At 42.4% G+C, this 24,357-nt stretch overlaps 1 protein-coding gene across 2 annotated transcripts in view; it reads right to left on the bottom strand.

Annotated features, from left to right (window-relative positions):
* LOC129859066 (diamine acetyltransferase 1-like) overlaps positions 1-24,357 on the bottom strand; it is a 63,295-nt gene that overhangs the window by 5,139 nt on the left and 33,799 nt on the right. The window contains exons 2-6 of one of the 2 annotated variants that reach the window (XM_055928416.1): positions 14,053-14,104; positions 13,871-13,954; positions 9,482-9,583; positions 9,342-9,382; positions 7,906-8,078 (exon numbers count right to left, since the gene is read on the bottom strand). In XM_055928416.1, the coding sequence (XP_055784391.1) occupies positions 7,906-8,078; positions 9,342-9,382; positions 9,482-9,583; positions 13,871-13,954; positions 14,053-14,104 (452 nt within the window). Of the gene's footprint in view, positions 1-6,870; positions 8,079-9,341; positions 9,383-9,481; positions 9,584-13,870; positions 13,955-14,052; positions 14,105-24,357 lie in introns of those variants that run through there. The other variant, XM_055928418.1, reaches the window with a different exon arrangement.

Raw genomic sequence — 24,357 nt, 5'->3', positions numbered from 1 at the left:
GAAAAGGCACAGGCTGAGATGAGAATAGCTTTATGGGCAATTGAGGAAATTAGGAAAGCTCTCCCTTACCGGAAACCTGATACGATGGGAGTGGTCACTGGAGCACCAACTGACACCAAAGAGGGCAGGCCCAATAATAATGATGGCCCACCTACCACCACAGCAACCCCATCGGCCCCCACCCATCTATACCCAGAACTGCCACAGGGAGAGAAAAAAGCACCACCTCCCTATTTTCAAAATCCATTCACTCAGCAATCACCTCCCCCCTTCCAGGGCATGTCTGACGAATATGCTCCATGGCCCTGAAGCTGCTCACCACTAACCTACACTCATCATTGACCTGGACTACTGAAGCATCAAAGGCTTTTGCACTCTTGAAAACAGATCTCTAAGTGGCAGTAGCCTTAACAGCACCTGACTAAAAAAAACAAGTTCCATCTGGATGTTTCTGAAAAGGAAGGATTTACATCATCCATCCTTTTCCAGAACCTAGAGGGGGAGAGAAGAGTGTTGAGGTATCACTCCTCCAAACTGGACTACATTGAAGAAGGACAAACCACATGCTCCAGGTATGTGGCTGCAGTGGCAAAAGCTATTGGAAAAACAGCCCACATGATAATGTGCCATCCATTGGAAATCCACACCCACCATGGGGTTGCAGCATATCTGATGAGCAAAGAATTCACGTTCAGCGCTGAAAGGAAAACGAAAATCCAGAATAAATGCACACAATCACACATCACATTTGTCAACACTGACAAAAACATGGCAGACGCACTCAATGCTGAAGGTCTACCCCACTCCTGTGCAGAAAGAGCTGCACAGGAACTGAAACGGAGACCTGACCTGGGGAATGAACCACTCACCAACACACACAGATATGGGGAAAGACAATGTGACTAATGGAAAAAGGTACCTGTTAGTTATGGTAGACAGGTTCCCTAAATGGGTTGAGGCAATACCAACAGCAGGGGAGGATGCAAAATAGGTCATTAAGTGGCTGCAAACCGAACTCATGTGTGTTGTTTAATGACAAACGCTCCATGTACCAATAGGGTCGGATGTGTAAATGTCAACTGATTAATGGATGTTGTTTAATGATGGGGTTAGTGTACAGGCCACAATCTCATAAGTCTCGTGGAACGCGCCAATCAAATGTATGTGCAGGTTTGAAGTTGATTTGGGTTGAAGTCCTGCCCCTGGCGTTGCTGGCCATGATAGCCTCTCCAGGTGCAGGCACCCATCTCTCTCCTCATGAGACAATGGCTGGAGGAGTCATGCTTGGTCCACCAAGGAAGGGAGGTCATATGCCCGCCCTTGATGTACAACAAATTGTAATGTTTGATAATTGACGGAACTTTCTGCAGCTCTCTCCACACAGATTCATAAGGTCCAACGGGGAAGCAGAAGGGAGATCTGGCACACGGAAGGTAAAAATTGGTGACTGGGTGGGGTTAATGTCCACAAGAGAAAGTGGCTAGAACCCAGGTGGACTGGACAGTACGAAGTGAGGGAGGTTACTTCACACTCAGTCCAGGTCAAAGGTAAATCAGGCGCACCTTGGCACCACCTCACACATTGCACTCCAGCCCCAATCCCTTCTAGAACACTGACAGAAGTCAGAGCTGATTTAAACAGCTTAAATTCGATTCCAAATGAAGACATTTCTGACTCAGGTGATGCGGAATCAAACTCCGCCTCCCCTGATAAAGGAACCTCGCCCAGTTAGAGGGATATTTCTCCCTCCCTGGGCAAGGCTAGGGATATCTGGCCCCTTATTTGTGATATTCCTACTGACATTTGGGGTGTCCCTGGGCACTTTCACATGGTTAATAGAATAACTATAACCGGATCCCCATGGATATATGTCACGGACACTCTAGTCTAACTAGGTAATAATAGATTAAAAAATTTAAAAAATTAAAAATTTAGATAACAATAGTTAAAATAAGAAACTAATATGGCTCAAATTGAGAAGGTTGAATAAGAGTGGGTGGAGAGCTATGCAGAGAATGGACAGAAGATGGCAGTATTGCAGCACCCAATGGTCTCCCAGCCGACTGGTTGAATGCTGGTGACATAATTTTGTTTTTTGGAGTAAACATTAAGGTTAAGGGTTTCCGTGTACCCAGAGATAAGATATCTTAAAAGAATACACTCATATGGGAATAGGAGTTTTACTTTCTGAGTTTTATTTAGGCAAGGGACTTTGAGAAGATAAAGGGTTCTTTTGGTATGTTTAGATATGGAACACGAATGTAGGTGTAACATTTTGACCTGTTTTCTGTTTCCATTGCATTTTCCGGCGACTTGATCACTCGCGGGGAAATGTGGTGAGAATAATGAGATTGTGTCATTTGGGATACTAGTTTTGAGGTAAATTGATTATAATAGAGTTTATAACTCTTGACCATAAGGTAAGCATTTGTATTGGCCATTAGAAGATAGAGATAGGTTAATTAAGGTTATGTTAGGACTTTAAAGGTTGACACTATAAGACCTGTGGTTATTTTTAAATCCATGCAGATAAAGTCAAAACAGTGAGACACTTAGTTAATATTGTGAAGGAGCACACAGTTGTTATTGACTATTATTACAAAAAGGCAGACAGATGGGTCTACCCCGCACTGTTCAGACCTTGAAGGTTTGAGAGCAGAGTGGGGAGGGTGGACCAGGAAATGAGCAAGGTAGGCTGTGAAATAAGATAGGAGAAAGGGGTTAACATATATAAGCAGCACAGATACATTTCAAAGTAGATAAGCCACTTGACAGAGAATTGGAAAAGAATAGATATGAATGTACGCCCAAGGGAGAATTGGATATGCGGGGAATAAAAGGGACGTTCCTAGAATATGATGTACTAAGTTATTATTTAGAGTAGGTAAGGTTGATACCTGGCCAGAGCCAGGTATCAAACGAAGGAGGGTACATTGTGGACTAGGAAAGGATGGGGCCTATTGGATAATAAACTTATTTAAAATTAAACATTTATAGCTAAAAAATTAGGCATAGAAGTTAAATATATAATCAGAAAGAACAAATGAGGAACTGTTTGCTAACCAGACCTGTATGTCCAAGAGTTTATACATTGCAGGTGAATTAAGGGAGAAGGTGAATCACTCGACCTGGGGGCATATCGCACTTGGAGGGTGAGACACACTGTCACTGCCGAATGATCACAGAGTTAAGGAGAAGAACTGTTGCTAATAAAGCTCAGGGGTCAACTCCTTAATGAAGAATTCCCTGACCCCGACCTTTCCTCACTGTGTTCGTTCATAGAAGTGAAAGTGTTGCTTGATCTCTGGCTGATGATGTGTTCTCTGGGAGAGGGTGGGGTTTTACAGGACTGCTTGTAGTCCTGAGCTGTCTGATCAGGATACGATGGGGATGATACCATCGCAGTGCTGCCAGAACCACCACCAGTTCCAACGGACCAGGGTTCAGCCGGCCTCCTCCACCACTTCAAGACCAAGTCCCACGCCATCACCTAAGCTCTCCAATCTGGTACAGATAATAAATATAAAAGACATCTCAGATAGTGAACATTTGGGGACTGAAACTGAGTATGAGGAAAGGGAGAATATGTGGTTGACCTACAAAACACTTAATAGAAAGGACTGTGTCGTATGTGGACATGCCAGACCTATTCTGGCTGCTCACCCATTTGTCCTAAGTAATGGGGAAGGTTGGATGTGCATATTGGAAAAGTTCGAGCCAAATTCAACCCTGTGTAAAACTCTGAGTCTTGTGTTCCCAGTGGTCCCTCCCCAGAAGGTACCGTGGGGAGTTAAGGCATATGGGGGATATAACAGCTGTATCCCTGGCACAGGTAGCGGTATGGACTATGGAAGGCTCCCTGCTACTACCTGCATCACTAATACCACTAGGAACTAGAGGTGTTGCTGATGTATGGTGGATGTGTGGACCTGCCAGGCGGTTGACCCCATTTTTGAAAGGAAATTGTCGTTGCTCATGTGTTTTGGCCAGTCTGATACCACCGTTGCCTATTATTATAGCTAATCAACTTCTGGGAGCTACACAGGACACAGAGGCTTGGGACCAACCCAGGAGACGGCAGAAACGTGACGCTCCTTGGTCCGAGGGTACAGATAACATGCACACCAACCTGTTGGGGGTCCCAATAGGGGTCCCCCACGAATTCCAGACATTAACCAGGAATGATGGCCTGTGGCATCTGATGCCCATCATTGGCCCAGCTATTGTTGATGTTAAAACAAAAGGTCTGGATCAATTATAAACACACCCACACAGGACTTACAGGGATGGCTGAACAATTGGATGCTGCCTCACAAACCAGTAGACACAATAGACTAACACTGGACATAAGTCTGGCCAACAAGGGAGGTGTAACAGTGTTGCACGTTTGTTCCTAACAATACTAGTCCGGATGGGAGCATTTCAAAAGCTCTGAGTGGGTTGGCAAGGTTATCTGTGGAGATGAAGGGTCTTGCAGGTGTGGAGGAGAGTGGACTGTTCCCCTGGCTGGGTGGTTGTTTTGGTAAGTACACTGCAATGATGATTACTGGATTTCTGACACTAGTTGTGGTTTTTCATTTCTGTGTTGCCTGTATCATACCTTGTTTGAAGAAGTTTGTTACAGATGTGTAAGGAGCCTCTAGTATGATGCCGTTGCTTGATGCTCCAGTTGGAGAGGCTGATACGAAAACGAGCTTCCGCAGGAGAGTGGGCTGACAGAGGAGGACCCTTGGTTTGCTGTAGTTGATGTTGAATGAATAAAAAGTGATGTTTGTCCTCCCTGTTGTGAAGGTTTGAAGTTCCCGGGTGGCGACGAGCCCACCTGGTACAGGTTGCATAGAGGGATGGACCTGAGGGTTTAACATATTCTCGTTTTTTGGTTTACTAATGTGTGGTTGGCCACTCCAGGGGTAGCTATTGGAGTGGTCTCCTTTTTGGTCCTTGCTCATTTACGACTCAACTTACATTGATGCTATTGGTCTCCCTAGGGGGTGCCAGATGAATATAAACTGGCGGACCAAGTGACAGCTGGGTTTGAATCATCATTTTGTTGGTGGTGTACAGTTAATAAAAATGTGGACAGAATTAACTACATTCATTTTAATGTCCAGAAACTGGGCAATTGGACTCAACAAGGCTTCGAGGCGGTCCATGGACAATTGGCAGCTACGTCCTTGATGGCATTTCAAAATAGAATCGCGGTTGATATGTTATTGGCTGAACGGGGGGGGGGTCTGTGCAATGTTTGGTGCACAGTGTTGTACCTTCATTCCCAATAACACAGCTACGGATAGGAGTCTGACTGTAGCATTGGAGGGACTTCGTACCCTTAATGGTAAGATGAAACAGCATTCTGGAGTGGACACTACTATGTGGGACTCATGGATGGATGCCTTTGGTAAATATAAGACGCTGGTTTCCTCTATCCTAGTATCAATTTCTGTTTTTGCGGCCATTCTTGTAATAACTGCAGCCATAGACCCTAATCAGGAAAGGGCCCAAATGTTCCCATTGCTTGAGGATGGGGAAGCTGGACCTGTCTATCTATTTGAGGACTAAGATACTTTTATGTCACGTCTCTTGTGAGACGTGAAGAGAGGGAATCAAAAATTTGTCTTCTGACAAATTTTATCCCTTAGCTTTGTCTTTTTATACTTTTATGTCACGTCTCTTGTGAGACGTGAAGAGAGGGAATCAAAAATTTGTCTTCTGACAAATTTTATCCCTTAGCTTTGTCTTTTTATACTTTTATGTCACGTCTCTTGTGAGACGTGAAGAGAGGGAATCAAAAATTTGTCTTCTGACAAATTTTATCCTTTAGTTTTGTCTTTTATATACTTTTATGTCACGTCTCTTGTGAGACGTGAAGAGGGGGATTTGTAAGAAATTGTATTAGATATTGGTAACTTGTTTTAACAACTTCTCAACATTACCTATAAGTTGACACAACATACACACCCCCTCTTTCTCTTGGACATATGCTGGACACATAGGACATATACACGGCACCCACAATTCCCCTCCCCCATGACAATCACACAGACACACCCAACCCATGGTTGGACCTCAGGACAAAGAACTCTCAGGAACCAATGGAACGTGGACACCAGGCCTGATCAGGACTACCCAAGACCCAGATCGACCAATCGGAAGGCCGGACTCGCAGATCTACCTACTTTGCTTGTTGTCTATATAGTACTGAACAATTCTGGAAACTCCCTCTTTTCCGGACGATTCACTAGGAGTCAGACTGAAAGAGCCTTGCTGCAAGATTTTACTAAGATATCTTTACATGTAATTAAACGGCCTTATTATAAAATTATCCACCTCGTCCTATTGTCTCCTCTTGTTCTCCTGTCAACAGTAAACGTTTTACTAACACAACTCCTCGACCAACACTTACTGTGGGGTAGGCAAGTTGGTACAGGGGTGGGAGTGTGTCTCTTGGTGTAACTTGACCCTTGACCATCATGCGGTGGGGGTTGTGACTCACTGGTGTCATGATTGTGTGTATTTGTGCAACAGAGTGATGAACACCTGTGTGTGCTAGAATAGAAGGTTGTGAATCTCCTTGGTGTGTCTTTAAAAAGATGCCAATGGTTAATCAGTAACGGGGCACCTTTTAGAGCTCTGGACATAAACAAGTCTGTTTCGAAGTTCAGTGAGGCTCATGGGAGTCTAGAATGAAAATATGATGGCCTGTCTGGGGATGCTGTCTCTTCTCAATCCCCCCTATACTCCCCGCTCTTCCTCGCACTCTCTCTCTCTCTCCCTCCCTCTCTCAGATGGAGGTATTATAGTCTATGCTGTATGTGGATCAACGGTAACTAAGTCACGTACACACTCTGTCCTGCCCCATTTCCTACCAGATTGATGTCCTTCATTGTTTTTAATGGAGTAATGCCAAAGAAACATTTTCAGGAGACATTTTCTAAGTTCATATGAGAGTTTAGAGTGGAGTACAAGTGTCTACTAGAGATGATTGTTGCCAGGATTACCGTAAAGAGGATCTGTCTCTGCCTGGGCAAGGGGTTGGGGGAGGAGAGGACAGGAGACAGTGTTTGTAATATTCTCTAAACTCTACTGGGCCACTACAGTGTTGGTTTCTGGCTGTGTTTGTTGTTCAGGCATTGCTGCAGTGAATGTTCAAGATATGGTCAGTGAACACCAGACATCCCACTGATATGCATTTCTACGTCCCTGGTTTCTGCTAGATCTGACTAGGATGTGTGTGTTTCTGAGCATTAGATACTGTGACAGTTTGGCGTCTTTCCAAGGTCAGTGCAGTCACCATTCTGAAATTACTCCCACAACAGACGGAGGATGAAGGGAGGGAGGGCATATGGAGTGATGCATGTTCTGTAAAGCCGTCCCCTCCCCTTCCACACTATCATGACCCATCACATCTGACCCCTGACCTAAGTCCACCTTAATGGGGGGCCAGGGATTTCATTGTAAAGCAATGAACTCACTCCACTTCCCTCCTAGCCCCACAGAAATCAGTCACAATAGAACATAATAACCACCAACATAAACACAATCAAACTTCAGAGAGAAAAAATCACTGTATTATAGAATAGTAAAATATATTGGTCAATAATGAAACAGAGAACGCTAGGAATCCTAAGGTGTGTTGATTAGCAGAACTGAGAGAACACTAGGAATCCTAAGGTGCGTTGATTAAAAACTACAACTACTAAAACGATGGCTTCAGATAAAATACGTGACCTAAATGATTGACTAGATTGAGGAAGTTTGTGCACACACATGCTTAATGCCCCTGTCAGAAGTCACACCCCCCACCGCTGAAGTGAAAGACTGGCAAATAATTAAGTAATTTAAATTAAATTGAACAAGTCTGTCACTCTTGTCCCCAGCTTTCTATGTGTCTTGGGGCCAGCTCACTCTTTGGAGCCGGAGGACATCTTGAAGAGGGAGCTCTTGTTGATCTTGAAGAGTCTCCATCCCTCATCCAGAGTGATGTCGGCCGCCCCACGACGCTTGTAGAACTCTATTGACTCTGTGTTGCCCTCGGCGACGACGAAGTGCATGCTGTTGCAGCGAGTCTTGAATGCCATCTGGGGGGAGAGAGGAAGGGAGAGCAGGTGTTAGCACACATAATTCAACCCAAAAGTGTTTGATGGGGTTGATGTCAGGGCTCTGTGCAGACCAGTCAAGTTCTTCCACACCAATCTTGACAAACCATTTCTGTATGGGTCTCGCTTTGTGCACGGGGGCATTGTCTTGCTTGAACAGGAGAAGGCCTTCCCCAAACTGTTGCCACAAAGTTGGAAGCACAGAATCGTCTAGAATGTCATTGTATGCTGTGTTGTTGATTTCCCTTCACTGGAACTAAGGGGCCTAGCCTGAACCATGAAAAACAGCCCCAGACCCTTATTCCTGCTCCACCAAACTTTACAGGTGGCACTATGCATTGGGGCAGGTAGCGTCCTCCTGGCATCCGCCTAAGCCAAATTTGTCTGTAGGACTGGCAGATGGTGATGTGTGATTCATCACTCCATAGAACACGTTTCCATTGCTCCAGAGTCCAATGACGGCGAGGTTCCCCCCCTTCCAGCTGACGCTTGGCATTGGGCATGGTGATCTTAGGCTTGTGTGCGGCTGCTTGGCCATGGAAACCCATTTCATGAAGCTCCTGACGAACAGATCTTGTGCGGATGTTGCTTCCAGAAGCAGTTTGGAACTCAGTAGTGAATGTTGCAACCGAGGACAGACGATTTCAGCACTCGGCAGTCCAGTTCTGTGAGCTTGTGGCCTACCACTTCGCAGTTGAGCCGTTGTTGCTCCTAGACCTTTCCACATTACAATAACATCACTTACAGTTGACCAGGGCAGCTCTAGCAGGGTAGAAATTTGACCAACTGACTTGTTGGAAAGGTGGCATCCTATGACTGTGCCACGTTGAAAGTCACACAGCTCTTCAGTAAGGCCATTCTACTGCCAGTGTTTGTCTATGGAGATTGCATGGCTGTGTGCTTGATTTTAAACACCTGTCAGCAACAGGTGTGGCTGAAATAGCCAAATCAACTAATTTGAAGGTTGTTTCCACAACTTTTTTATTTATAGTGTACATCTTCTCTTTTCCCAACGCACATTCATTGATTATTTCAACAGCAATAACCAAACAAAACACACAGAGGAAGAACAGAATCAATGGTATGTACAAAAGAAATCATATCTCACTTAAATGGGCTCGATATGGGATTCTGTTTGAGGCATTGACCTACAACAGGATTCTTGCCAGAGCCGTGTAACTGACTGACAGCTACCATCTAGTTTTTACTATGTTTGTACAGGGTCATAACTCCTAAATTACTCACGTCACTGAGGAGCTTGAGGATCTCTGAGCCAATGCCAATCTCTGGTGGAAGGATGACAGAAGGACAGATTATGGTTACTGGTCAGGTCAGAGAGGAAAGAGAGAGACAGCGTAGGAGAGGAAAATAGTTATTTTGCTTACTCCTGTACTTTTCCATGACAAAGAAGTCTTCCAGGTAAAGCAACTTGCCAATCCAGGGGTCATAGGTGAAGTAGTACATGGCAAACCCAATCACCACAGGACCTGCACACACAAAGTAAACCCACACACATAAAAACAAGCCAGCTGTAATGTAACAGCTCATACCGGAGTTACCCCTAGACACTAAACCAAGGTCAGTTTAGCATTTCCCTAAATGGTTAAGGGTGGTTAGGACTTGGAGGGGCAGAGCTGCTCATAGATCTATGGTTAAGATTAACTTGTACTTTCAGCGGTTAACTCAGTCTGGTTGCCAGGGGACTGTGTAAAGAGGAGATGTGTCAGTTGTGTTGTGAGAACTGACGCGTGGAGACGAGCTGTTCTAGCTCAGAGAAGCTTCCAATGGAAGTTGGTTAGCGGGTGTGTGTCATACAAGTGTGTCTGGCCTACATGTGAGTGACATCCACATCCATAACAGGAGTAGGCCTAGACACTATACACACCAGCCTTTCGATCAGAGAGACGTGTGTTTGTGTGTGTACAGCAACATTTCAAACAAGATACCTAGTTACTTCTCAGAGAATGTGCCAAAGTGTAACTGAAATGTTTGTCTCCTCCCAGACACCCACTGTCATGTCATTGTGCATCACTTCAATATACAGTGCATTCGGAAAGTATTCAGACCCCTTCCCTTTTTCCACATTTTGTTACGTTACAGCCTTATTCTAAAATGGATTAAATAAAACAATTTCCTCAATCTACACACACAATACCACATAATGACAAAGCAAAACCAGGTTATACATCTTTGCACATTTATATAAATAAATATATATATGTAACAGTATAACTTTAGTCCGTCCCATCGCCCCGACCCGGGCGCGAACCAGGGACCCTCTGCACACATCAACAACAGTCACCCACGAAGCATCGTTACCCATCGCTCCACAAAAGCTTGCAGAGCAAGGGGGAACCACTACTTCAAGGTCTCAGAGCAAGTGACGTCATCGATTGAAAGGCTATTAGCACGAACCACCGCTAACTAGATAGCAATTTCACATCGGTTACATATACACATTACCGTTCAAAAGTTTAGGGTCACTTAGAAATGTCCTTGTTTTTGAAAAGTGCAAAAAAAGTTGTCCATTTTTAAAATAACATCACATTGATCAGAAATACAGTGTAGACATTTAATGTTGTAAATGACTATTGTAGCTGGAAAAGGCTGATTTGTAATGGAATATCTACAGAGGCCCATCAGCAACCATCACTCCGTGTTCCAATGGCACGTTGTGTTAGCTAATCCAAGTTTATAATTTTAAATGGTTAATTGATCATTAGAAAACCCTTTTACAATTATGTTAGCACAGCTGAAAATTGTTGTGCTGATTAAAGAAGCAATAAAGCTGGCCTTCTTTAGACTAGTTGAGTATCCGGAGCATCAGCATTTGTGGGTTTGAATACAGGCTTAAAATGGCCAGAAACAAAGAACTTTCTTCTGAAACTCGCCAGTCTATTCTTGTTCTGAGAAATTAAGGCTATTCCATGTGAGAAATTGCCAAGAAACTTTGTTATTATGGGGTATTGTGTGCAGATTGGTGAGGAGAAAAAATAGTTTAATCCATTTTAGAATAAGTGGAAAAAGTCAAGGAGTATGAATTCTTTCCGAATGCACTGTTGTAAGGAAAAGGTGTCTCTGTATCGAGTAAAATATAATCTTTTCTCCAAAAGATTTCTGGGGGAGTGCGCACATGCGGCTATTCTGTGAACAAAGAAACAGGTATTCCTATATGCTTAAGGGCAGTACAAACTGGGCTAACAGTAAGGGCAGTGTTAGGTTAGATTACTCGTTGGTTATTACTGCATTTTACGGAACTAGAAGCACAAGCATTTCGCTACACTCGCATTAACATCTGCTAACCATGTGTATGTGACAAATAAAATTTGATTTGATTTAAAATTGGGCTAACAGTAAGGGCTGTGGCTGTCATGAAATTTTGTCAGCTGGCGATTGTCAAGCAAATAACTGCCGTTCTCACGGTAATTGACCGTTAATTAACAAATGCATTTAACATCTCCTGGCTTCCACGCATAGCCTACATGCCACTGATGCTGACCTTAAGAACATCTACATTTTAAAAAGTCTAATAAATCCATGTAATATAGCGTACACCATCACAATACATTATGTATTTTAGACTGGTCTAAAGAAACATGATATGAAGAAAATGTAGTCTATTTCAAAAGAACAGAATAGCATACACCTTGTCCTTATGTTAGGCCCTGACCTGGGTATGTCATATGGCTGTGGGCTACACTAGTTCATTTAGCACACAAGATTTGCTTAGAATTCCATGGCATTATTTTATTTCATAACTTGAAGAATTAAATTGAACATTGCTGAATAAAAGATTTCTGGGGGAGTGCGCACATGCAGCTATTCTGTGTTGAGCGGTTAACAAAAACAGGTATTCCTATATGCTTACTTTATAATTTTTTATTAAACTTTAGTTGTGATGAAAACATATAGCTCGACGTTTGTATTTTTGATATATTCCAAGGCTGCATGAAGCGACTAATGATGATTTGAAAAAAGTTCCATGAAAAGGCATGAGCTCTGCTTTGTTACTTGTGAGGGCTGCACACATTTCATCAGCCTCTCATTCACAATTTGACAAACACTTGATAATGCCTCGAATTTCCCGGCTGCTTCCACATTCTGTGGCCATAATACCCCTTACTGGCTGAATATAATAATTATAATTCCCTTCTCCCGGCTGCGTGCTCCGAAGCACCTCTCACTTACATGGCTCTCTCGGCCTATCACGTGATCGAGTCTTTCTCACAGGCTACAAGTGAAGACAGACACATCAGACACATCATCAACTGCGTGCGTCCTTACTCAATTCCGAGGCGCACATTGAAGATATAGGAAGAACTATCCACATTTACTTTGTCAGCCAGCAAGATGAGTAGGCCTAACGAACAGCAAAAGCACTAGCCTATGTCAATCTACTATCCCCCATAGTACAAACGTTGACCTATTCTGTGTGATAAATAAATATTCCAAACATAGTCTAGGACAGTTGTGTGATGCAATAGATCCCAAATTAATACAACCACTAGCATCAAAAAACCTTTAAGCAATGAGGCTGACGCAACAGATCAAAACGTTTAGCTTAAAATGTTGATAGCCTAATAGTTTATTTCGTTACATTATAAGTTCAGCAATGTGCAGACGGCAGTAGGCTATAAGCGCAAATGTTCCATAATTCAGTTCTCAAAAGTAACCGCAAATGCAATTATGCATGTATTGCTTTTATTATAAAGGTGCATTTTTATGGTAAATTCTTCCTCAAGCGCTGCGTATGCATGCCAGTTAGGCTCTACACCAGTTGTAAAGAAGTTATTATTTGGCCACTTTAGTTGTGATACAAACCTTATCAAACATATGGGCTAGGCTACATGAGGTGTGCAACTACAGTATGATTTGAAAAAGTTGCAACAAAAAAAAGGGATGCACAGTTTATTGCCTTACTGCACACAAGCTGGGCATCATTCATAAGTGATAGGCTAATAGTGTCACCTATCAGACTGTTCTGGATTTAATGTAGTCTTTACATACATTATTTAGTATATGTGTGAAATTTGTTTTGATTTAGAATTGACCATTATCATGCACCTGTCTCAAAACAGGGACAGGGGGGGGAAATACATGTCATTATGCACTTAAATAAAGAATGGAGGACGCTTTTCCCGTGGTTCATTTTCATGCCAGCCAGGTAAGTTATACTCCTGTTGTACAGAGAAGCAATGCGCTTAATATTAGTAATGTTGAGAAATAAATATAGTAGGCCTAGCCTATAGAAAGCTGATCTTCCTCTTTTCAGTAGAGGCCATCACTCTGTTTTCTCACTTAATTTCATAGTCTATAGAAATGTTGCGCAACATGAGCTCATGGACTCTCATGAAGTGTTTGATTAGATTTTTGATAACATTTGCATTGATGTCAGAGTGGTTAGAGGGACAATAGAGTACCAGGCAGTTAGCAAGTTTGGTAGGCTACTAATGACCTTCAGTAGAATCAAAGCTTTGAGAAGACTAAATACCGTCACATGGAATTTGACTGCCATCATGACTCGTGGCTGCAGGTGTGGCGGTAATACAGTCCCCGTAACAGCCCTAATAACAGGTTTGGTATATGTTTGACATAGGGTCAGTAGCTATATGCCAGGGATCCCCATGGCACAGAAATGTTCTTCTATGCATAGGAGAGGCACTGTTTCAGTCAAGACCATCTGATGTAGTTTGCTATAATACTTGTCTATGTCACACTCAACATCCGTCCAATCCTCTGAGATGTACAGGTGTGCAGAATACAGAATCTCTTACCGCTGTTGCTCTGCTGCTCACTGGGGACTTCTGCCACGACACAGCGGTATAATGGATAGTCACCGAATCCGTCCTCGAGCAGATCTGTTTTTACAACGTTAGAAATGCCTTATAAACTCTATGCACTGCAGTCAATCACACGGTGAACGAGACAGAAATGCTTTAGTTCCATTCAGACTCACCTTCCTCAGTCAGTATCACGTGGTGTTCCATTTCTTCATATTTAGCCAGTTCCTGAACAGAAGAAACATTTCAGATTCAAAACCAAGAACAGCGAGTCAATAGGGGAACGTTTATCATTCACTGAGAAAAGTGACGGTCAACAAAGAGAACAGCGTTTAACATAAACACAATTAAAATGGAGGAAACCGGGCTCGTTGCCAACGTAATAAACAAAGGTACAAAACTACAGAGGGAACTGTGATACAGACGGATATCCAGCGGAAATTGTCTGTTTTTGTTCCCTTCAAGACAGACAAGTTTGCAGAGTTTATCTCTGAATGCAGTTAGTATGAGCACATTTAAAATACCCAAATTGGGGACAACAGGCTGGATTTTCGGGACATTCCCTGGTAATTGTAACCACCACCCGTAGGGCAATGCAAATAAATCACATTTCTCCATTTGTACCGACATATTGAATATCATTATAGAATATGCATAAAACTCATCCTCCAATTGCAACTTCTGCCTTTTGTCTCAAAAAGTTCCATTTTTAATACCTTCAAACACTACGTTAGGCTGACCTAACTTCAAAATAGTCCAGGCCATCATCACTGTCAATCGTGAATGATAATTCTTCAGGTTTTACCAGTGAAATATTCAAACTGCGTCTGCATGCCAATCATTTGGTCTCAATCAGTTTAAATTGGAATATGCATCTAGATTTTCTTGAATTACTGTTTCATGAGCAAATTAGAGGAGATGGTGTTAAACTACACAGAACAAAAATATAAAACGTGTTGGTTCCATGAGCTGAAATAAAAGATCCCAGAAATGTTCCATACGCACAAAAAGCTTATAACGAAAATATATGGAAACGTCTGCTCTACCCAAAATTATAGCCAACTAATTGCAGCATTACCGCAAAAATGGTAGAGGCAAGTGGCAGGGAGAGAAAGTAAGGAACTTGTCTGTCGGCCCTGCGTTAAAGACCAAAATTGTTTAAAGAAAATTGTGATAAATAAAACTGCTGTACTTTTTTATTTAAAGGACCTAAAAATTGACAGCTGTGCCATATAGATTGCTATAAAAATCAAGAGATTTTTGATTTACTGATTCTAGAGCACATGGTTTTATGAACTGATACACAAAACAACGCCAGATTCAAAACAGTTTCCGTGTAAGCTATTATATACAATTCTTGCAAACAATAGAATGTTATATTCTGTATATGGAGGACACAACCATCCCAGCTCTGCAGATTTTTATGCGAAGAGAATCATTAGATAATTTGCTTAGCTTGTTTTTGGTCGCAGGTTCAGGAATGGCTGAAGAATTGCAACATTTACCTGGAGCTAACTCTGCAAATAGCACTATTGGGTGATTTGAAGTCCTAGTCAATCGATCAATAATATAATAAACTTAAGCAAAAATGTTTATTTTACAATCTTTAGAAACTATGACATTGGAAAGGTTCAGAACTTTTGTGAAACATCACAGCACAGTTGAAAAATACACTACCGGTCAAAAGTTTTAGAACACCTACCCATTAAAGGGTTTTTCTTTATTTTTACTATTTTCTACATTGTAGAATAATAGTGAAAACATAAAGAATGAAATAACACACATGGAATCATGTAGTAACCAAAAAGTGTTAAACAAATCAATATTTTATATTTGAGATTCTTCAAATAGCCACCCTTTGCCTTGATGACAGCTTTGCACACTCTTGGCATTCTCTCAACCAGCTTTTACTGGAATGCTTTTCCAACAGTCTTGAAGGAGTTCCCACATGTGCTTAGCATTTGTTAGCTGCTTTTCCTTCACTCTGCGGTCCGACTCATCCCTAACCATATCAATGTGGTTGAGGTAGGGGATTGTGGAAGCCAAGTCATCACACAGTCTACTCTGCAGCACTCCATCACTCCCCTTGGTAAAATAGCCCTTACACAGCCTGGAGGTGTGTTGTGTCATTGTCCTGTTGAAAACCAAATTATGGTTGGACTAAGCTGCTGGGGTGGTAGGTAGAGCGTTGGGCCAGTAACCAAAGGTTGCTGGATTGAATCCCTGAGCTGACAAGGTAAAGATCTGCCGCTCTGCCCCTGAACATGGCAGTTAACCCACTGTTCCCCGGTAGACTGTCATTGTAAATAAGAATTTGTTCTAAACTGACTTGCCTAGTTAAAAAATAAAAAGCCCAAACCAGATGGGATGGTGTATTGCTGCAGAATGCTGTGGTAGCCATGCTGGTTAAGTCTGACTTGAATTCTAAATAAATCAGACAGTGCCACCAGCAAAGCACCATACCACCTCCTCCATGCTTTACAATGGGGAAATACACATTCGGAGATAATGTCATGTTTTGTCTTTGATCTTCTTGTCTTGTCCCTGTGCTTCCCTCTGCTGGTCTTATTAGGTTCTTTCCCTCTTTCTATCCCTCTCTCTCCTCCTCCCTCTCTCCCTCTCCCGCTCTCTCTCTCTATCGTTCCGTTCCTGCTCCCAGCTGTTTCTCATTCTCCTAACGACCTCATTTACTCTTTCACACCTGTTCCCTATTTTGCCCTCTGATTAGAGTCCCTATTTCTCCCTCTGTTTTCCGCTTCTGTCTTTGTCGGATTCTTGTTTGAGGTTTGCTGCTCTGTGTCCTTGTTCCGCCCTGTCGTGTTTTTGCCTTTGTCAGATGCTGCGTGTGAGCAGGTGTCTATGTCAGCTACGGTCTGTGCCTTCCTGAAGCAACCTGCAGTCTGTGGTCGCGTCTCCAGTCGTTCCTCTCTACTGACGAGAGGTTTTCAGTTTCCTGTTTTGGATTTACCTTTGATAATATCCAGGAGATTCATTGTTTGTTTAAAACTGGAATAAAGACTCTATTACGTCGCTTTTGGGTCCTCCTTCATCATCATAACAGATAATCCGTTCACCCACACCACGTCTCACAAAGACACGGCGATTGGAACAAAAATCTCCAATTTGGACTCCAGACCAAAGGACACATTTTCACCGGTCTAATGTCCATTGCTGGTGTTTCTTGGCCCAAGCAAGTCTCTTCTTCTTATTGGTGTCTCTTTAGAGTTTTTTTTTCAGCAATTCAACCACGAAGGCCTGATTCACACGGTCTACTCTGAACTGTTGTGTCTGAACTCTGAAGAAATCATTTGGGTTGCAATTTCTGAGGCTGGTAACTCTAATGAACTTATCCTCTGCAGCAGAGGTAACTCTGGGTCTTCCTTTCCTGTGGAGGTCCTCATGAGAGACAGTTTCATCATAGTGCTTGATGGTTTTTGCGACTGCACATGAAGAAACTTGAAAAGTTCTTAATGTTCCTTATTGACTGACCTTCATGTCTTAAAGTAATGATGGACTGTCGTTTCTCTTTGCTTATTTGAGCTGTTCTTGCCACAATATGGACCTGGTCTTTAACCAAATAGGGCTATCGGTATACCCCCCTTACCTTGTCACAACACAACTGATTGGCTCAAACATATTAACTTTTAAGAAGCCACACCTGTTAATTTAAATGCATTCCAGGTGACTACTTCATGAAGCTGGTTGAGAGAATGCCAATTGTGTGTGCAAAGCTGTCATCAAGGCAAAGGGTGGCTATTTGAAGAATATCAAATATTTGGATTTGTTTAACACTTTTTTTGGTTACTACATGATTCCATGTGTTATTTCATAGTTTTGATGTCTTCACTATTATTCTACAATGTAGAAAATAGTAAAAAGAAAAGAAAAACCCTTGAATGAGTAGGTGTTCTAAAACCTTTGACCGGTAGTGTAAACACAGCAAAAAAAGTTACGTTCTCTCACTGTCAACTGTGTTTATTTTCAGCAAACTTAACGTGTAAATACTTGTATGAACATAACAAGATTCAACAACTGATACATAAACTGAACAAGTTCCACAGACATGTGACTAACAGAAATTTAATAATGTTTCCCTGAACAAAGGGGGGATCAAAATCAAAAGTAACAGTCAGTATCTCGGGTGTGGCCACCAGCTGCATTAAGTACCACAGTGCATTTCCTCCTCATGGACTGCACCAGATTTGCCAGTTCTTGCTGTGAGATGTTACGCCACTCTTCCACCAAGGCACCTGCAAGTTCCCAGAAAATAAAGGAGAGCCGCACACTCTAGGAGCTCAGATGCAAAAATATTTAATTACCAACGTTTCGACAGGCAAGCTGTCTTCATCAGGGTACAATCACAGACACTGCGGGATGACTCGTTTATATTTAGTGTCAAGACACACAGGTGTCTGTAATCATGGCCAACAGTGGCCTAATATCATTGGTTAATTACTCATATTAAAACGGCATAGAATGAGCAACATACAATTAATACAAATGGATAGCATGCGATCATAGACACACTAAAGACCACACAAGCCTACAAACAACCACAATGGCAAAGTCACAACAATCACAACAATGGCTTCAGATCAAAGTCCACGTTAAGACCGAAGGGAGCAAGGGTCTTTAAGTTAAATATCCAAGCAGCCTCTCATCTTAACAATAAATTATCAAGGTCACCCCCTCTCCTAGGGAGGGTGACATGTTCGATGCCAATATAACGCAAAGATGAAATCGAGTGGCCTGCCTCCAAAAAGTGGGCCGCAACTGGGTAGGTCAAGTTTTTGCACCTAATGGTGCTACGATGCTCTGAGATACGTACTTTTAATTCACGCTTTGTTTTACCCACAACATTTTTACCACAAGGACAAGTTATGAGATAAATAACTGCCTTAGTGGAGCACGTAATAACACCTTTGATTGGGATCGATGTCCCTGTTTGTGGATGTTTAAAGGATCTGCATTTATTAGTGCCATTGCATTGGGCACAGCCATTACACTTATAATTACCATCCAATAGGGGCGCAAATAGACGTTGTTCAGGAATATCTTGGGGGGTTAAATCAGAGTGTACCAATTGGTCTCGGAGATTTCTGCCCCGCGAAAATACGACCAAGGGAAGGTCAGAAAACACATTACCGAGACTATCATCGGATTTAAGAATATGCCAATGTTTGTGAACGATTCCCTTAATTTGTTCAGAGCGCTTTGAATAGCGGGTAGTTAAAATGCAAGAATGCGTCTTTTTGCGAGACTGCCCTTGAAAAAGGTCATGTCTCGTTTTGTTTTGAATTTTCTCAATGGCAATATTAATCTGATCATTTTTGTACCCCCTCTCCTTGAACTTTCTTTGCGTCTCAGCCATATTTCTGTCGAAATCTGATTGTTTTTTGCAAATTCTTTTGATTCGACAGAATTGGCTGTAGGGCAAACTATTTTTCAAGGGAAGTGGGTGACAACTATCAGCCCTCAACAAACTGTTACGATCAGTAGGTTTCCTGTAAAGATCAGTGTAGAGAACATTATTTTCACACAAGATCAGAAGATCAAGAAAACTGATTTGACGTGTATCAGATTGCATAGTAAATCTCAAATGTTCAGAACAGGAGTTAAGAAAATCATGGAACGCCTGGAGCTGTTTTACATCACCCCTCCATATAACAAAAATATCATCAATATACCGTTTCCAAATAATGATGTTAGGCAAGAAAACATTTTTGAGAGGATTGAAAATAGACTGTTTCTCCATGTAACCAACATACAAATTAGCATAGTTAGGAGCCATGGGGGATCCCATAGCAGTACCCTTCGTCTGAATAAAGAAATCATTTAGAAACATGAAATAGTTGTGTGTAAGTACTATTTCAGCCAATGTTATAATGCATTCACTAGAAGGTAGTTTATTGGGGTCACGTTGCAGAAGAAAATGTTCCATAGCTTCAATACCGCCCTCGTGAGGAATATTAGTGTATAACGACTCAACATCAAAAGTAACTAACAATGTGTTCTCAGGGAGAGGATCAAGAGATTCTATGATAGAGATCATACTGCTGGTGTCCTTTACAAAGGAGGGGAGCTGTTCTGCGAGTGGTCTAATAAAAAAGTCAACAAAAGTAGAAAGAGGGGCCGTTACTGCATCAATGCCCGCTACAATAGGGCGCCCTGGAGGTTTAGTAACATTCTTATGTAATTTCGGCAAAGTATAAAAAGTGGCAATTTTTGGGTGTTGAATAGCCAAAAAGTCATGTTCTTTTTTGGTTATCTGACCACAACCTAAATAACCTAACCCATAACCATAACCATAACCATAACCTAAATAAATACCCATCTAGGACAGTTAAGATAGTATTCTGAAATTGAGAAGTGGGATCACTTCTGAGTTTCTTGTAAAAGGTGTTATCAAGCAGCTGTCTGTGACACTCATTTACATAAGCTGCCCTATCCACCTGCAAGTTCCCAGACATTTCTGGGGGAATGGCCCTAGCCCTCACCCTCCAATCCAACAGATCCCAGACGTGCTCAATGGGATTGAGATCCGGGCTCTTCGCTGGCCATGGCAGAACACTGACATTCCTGTTATGCAGGAAATCATGCACAGAACGAGCAGTATGGCTGGTGGCATTGTCATGCTGGAGGGTCATGTCAGGAGGAACCTGCAGGAAGGGTACCACACGAGGGAGTAGGATGTCTTCCCTGTAACACACAGCATTGAGATTGCCTGCAATGACAAGCGCAGTCCGATGATGCTGTGACACACTGCCCCAGACCATGACGGACCCTCCACCTCTATAATCGATCCCACTCCAGAGCACAGGCCTCGGTGTAATGCTCATTCCTTCAACAATAAATGCAAATCCGACCATCACCCCTGGTGAGACAACCACAACTCGTCAGTGAAAAGCACGTTTTGCCAGTCCAATCTATCGACGGACCTATAGGCGACGTTGTTGCCGGTGATGTCTGGTGAGGACCAGCCTTACAACAGGCCTACAAGTCCTCAGTCCAGCCTCTCTCAGCCTATTGCGGACAGTCTGAGCACCGATGGAGGGATTGTGCGTTCCTGGTGTAACTTGGGCAGTTGTTGCCATCCTGTACCTGTCCCGCAGGTGTGATGTTCGGATGTACCGATCCTGTGCAGGTGTTACACGTGGTCTGCCATTGCGAGGACGATGAGCTGTCCATCCTGTCTCCCTGTAGAGCTGTCTTAGGCGTCTCACAGTACGGACATTGCAATTTATTGCCCTGGCCACATCTGCAACCTCCTTGCAGCATGCCTAAGGCACGTTCACACAGATAAGCAGGGACCCTGGGCATCTTTCTTATGGTGTTTTTCAGAGTCAGCAGAAAGACCTCTTTAGTGTCCTAAGTTTTCATACATGTGACATTAATTGCCTACTGTCTGTAAGCTGTTAGTGTCTTAACGACCGTTCCACAGGTGCATGTTCATTAATTGTTCATGGTTCATTGAACAAGCATGGGAAACAGTGTTTAAACCCTTTACAATGAAGATCTGTGAAGGTATTTGGATTTTAAGAATTATCTTTGAAAGACAGGGTCCTGAAAAAGGGACGTTTCTTTTTTTGCTGACTTTATACGGCAAATAGAAATCAAAACTGGATGGTCTTCAGAGATAGATAGGAGTTAAGGGTAGCTGAAAGATGGGGACTATAAACAAACAAAATATAACTATTGTAAAATGTATATAGTATGTATAAGCTGGAAGTAGAAGCCTAAGTGTTGTCCATTATTTTACTCTAATTAGGGGAGGGGTGGTAGGGTTAGGGGAAATAAATATATAAAATCAAGTGTGTGTGTACACACAAAAAATTAAAATAATTATATATAATTTTATGGGATTGGAAATGATGCAGACAATTACATTGATGGAATCTACAATATTAAAGCTGATCTAAAAAAGAAAAGCTTCTCAAATCTTGTTAACATCCCTGTTAGTGATAATTTCTCCTTCGCCAAGATAATCAATTCACCTGACAGGTGTGGCATATCAAGAAGCTGATTAAACAGCATGATCATTACATAGGTGCACTTTGTGCTGGGGACAATAAAAGGCCACTCTAAAATGTGCAGTCTTGTCACACAACACAATGCCACAGGTGTTTCAAGTTGAGGGAGTGTGCAATTGGCATGCTGACCGTAGGAATGTCCACCATAAGCCACCACCAATTTCGTTTTAGATAATTTGGCAGTACTTCCAACCGGCCTCTTAGGAATAGGGCACCGTTGAAAGGAGGGATTTCTGGGGTAGCGTTAAGTGTGGAGGTGGAGGAATTGAAGTTGAAAAATTCCTGGTGTTAGTGACGTGGTGGCAGCTGCAGAGAAGTATTTGGATATATCAGATTTTACTTCAGAAGTTATAGGGTGTGTTGAGGGGTGGTATCCTGTCCTCCCAGGCCATCGGCATGGTGCAGGTGCAGATAGGGTCAAAGTACTGGAATGGTGTAGTGGGTTTTTAATGAGTGTAGGTGGTAGCTGCAGAGAAGTACCTGGGTGTACGAGATTACTGCGGAAGAGTTAAGAGTGTTGAATTTGGTAACCCCAAAAATTGCTTATTTGATACGTTAGGTGTATTTGAGCCAATAGAAGTTTTGTAATGCTTAAGTTGTTACGAGTGTACTGATTTTAGTAGGACACTTTACATCGGAGTGGTCCCGAGATGGCTATGCACATTCATGACATGAAACTAGTAGCATAGCATCTCTCCACTGAATATAGGCCGTTGACATCAACAACCCTCATTGAAAATTCCCAAAAAGTATTAAAATAATGAGATGTATCCACCAATCCAAAAAAGGATAGGCGGGAGCTAGACAGCTGTAGTGCGGCTTCGTGGACAACGACTCCAATTTCCCTCATCCAGAGCTAGCTAGCTAACATAGTCTGACTTCAAGAGAATGCTAAAGAAAGCTGACGTTATCCTAGTAAAAATGCCATGTCTTAGGTCAGTTAGGATCACCACTTTATTTTAAGAATGTGAAATGTCAGAATAATATGAGAATTTATTTCAGCATTTACTTCTTTCATCACATTCCCAGTGGGTCAGAAGTTTACATACACTCAATTAGTATTTGGTAGCATTGCCTTTAAATTGTTTAACTTGGGTCAAACGTTTCAGGTAGCCTTCCACAAGCTCCCCACAATAAGTTGGGTGAATTGTGGCCCATTCCTCCTGACAGAGCTGGTGTAACTGAGTCAGGTTTGTAAGCCTCCTTACTCGCACATGCTTTTTCAGTTCTGCCCACAAATGTTCTATGGGATTTAGGTCAGGGCTTTGCGATGGCCACTCCAATACCTTGACTTTGTTGTCCTTAAGCCATTTTGCCACAACTTTGGAAGTATGCTTGGGGTCATTGTCCATTTGAAAGACTCATTTGCAACCAAGCTTTAACTTCCTGACTGATGTCTTGCGATGTTGCTTCAATATATCCACATAATTCTCCTCCCTCATGATGCCATCTACTTCGTGAAGTGCACCAGTCCCTCCTGCAGCAAAGCACCCCCACAACATGATGCTGCCACCCCCGTGCTTCATGGTTGGGATGGTGTTCTTCAGCTTGCAAGCCTCCCTCTTTTTCCTCCAAACATAACAATGGTCATTATGGCCAAACAGTTCTATTTTTGTTTCATCAGACCAGAGGACATTTCTCCAAAAAGTACGATCTTTGTCCCCATGTGCAGTTGCAAACCGTAGTCTGGCTTTTTTAATGGTGGTTTTGGAGTAGTGGCTTCTTCCTTGCTGAGCGGCCTTTCAGGTTATGTCGTTATAGAACTCGTTTTACTGTGGATATAGATACTTTTGTACCTGCTTCCTCCAGCATCTTCACAAGGTCCTTTGCTGTTGTTCTGGGATTGATTTGCACTTTTCACACAAGTACGTTCATCTCTAGGAGACAGAACCCGTCTCCTTCCTGAGCGGTATGACGACTGAGTGGTTCCATGGTGTTTATACTTGCGTACTATTGTTTGTACAGATGAACGTGGTACCCTCAGGTGTTTGGAATTTGCTCCCAAGGATGAACCAGAGTTGTGGAGGTCTACAATTCTTTTTTTTAGGTCTTGGCTGATTTCTTTAGATTTTTCCATGATGTCAAGCAAAGAGGCACTGAGTTTGAAGGTTGGCCTTGAACTACATCCACAGGTACACCTCCAATTGACTCAAATGATGTCAATTAGCCTATCAGAAGCTTCTGAAGTCATGACATTTTCTGGAATTTTCCAAGCTGTTTAAATGCACAGTCAACTTAGTGTATGTAAACTTCTGACCCACTGGAATTGTGATACAGTGAATAAGTGAAATAATGTCTGTAAACAATTGTTGGAAAAATGACTTGTGTCATGCACAAAGTAGATGCCCTAACCGACTTTCCAAAACTATAGTTTGTTAACAAGACATTTGTGGAGTGGTTGAAAACAAAGTTAATGACTCCAACCTAAGTGTATGTAAACTTCCGACTTCA

Source organism: Salvelinus fontinalis, chromosome 7, assembly GCF_029448725.1.
Source record: "Salvelinus fontinalis isolate EN_2023a chromosome 7, ASM2944872v1, whole genome shotgun sequence".
NCBI classification, from domain to species: domain Eukaryota; kingdom Metazoa; phylum Chordata; class Actinopteri; order Salmoniformes; family Salmonidae; genus Salvelinus; species Salvelinus fontinalis.
The sequence above is the reverse complement of the archived record's forward strand: the minus strand, read 5'-3'. Positions and strand labels throughout refer to the sequence as shown.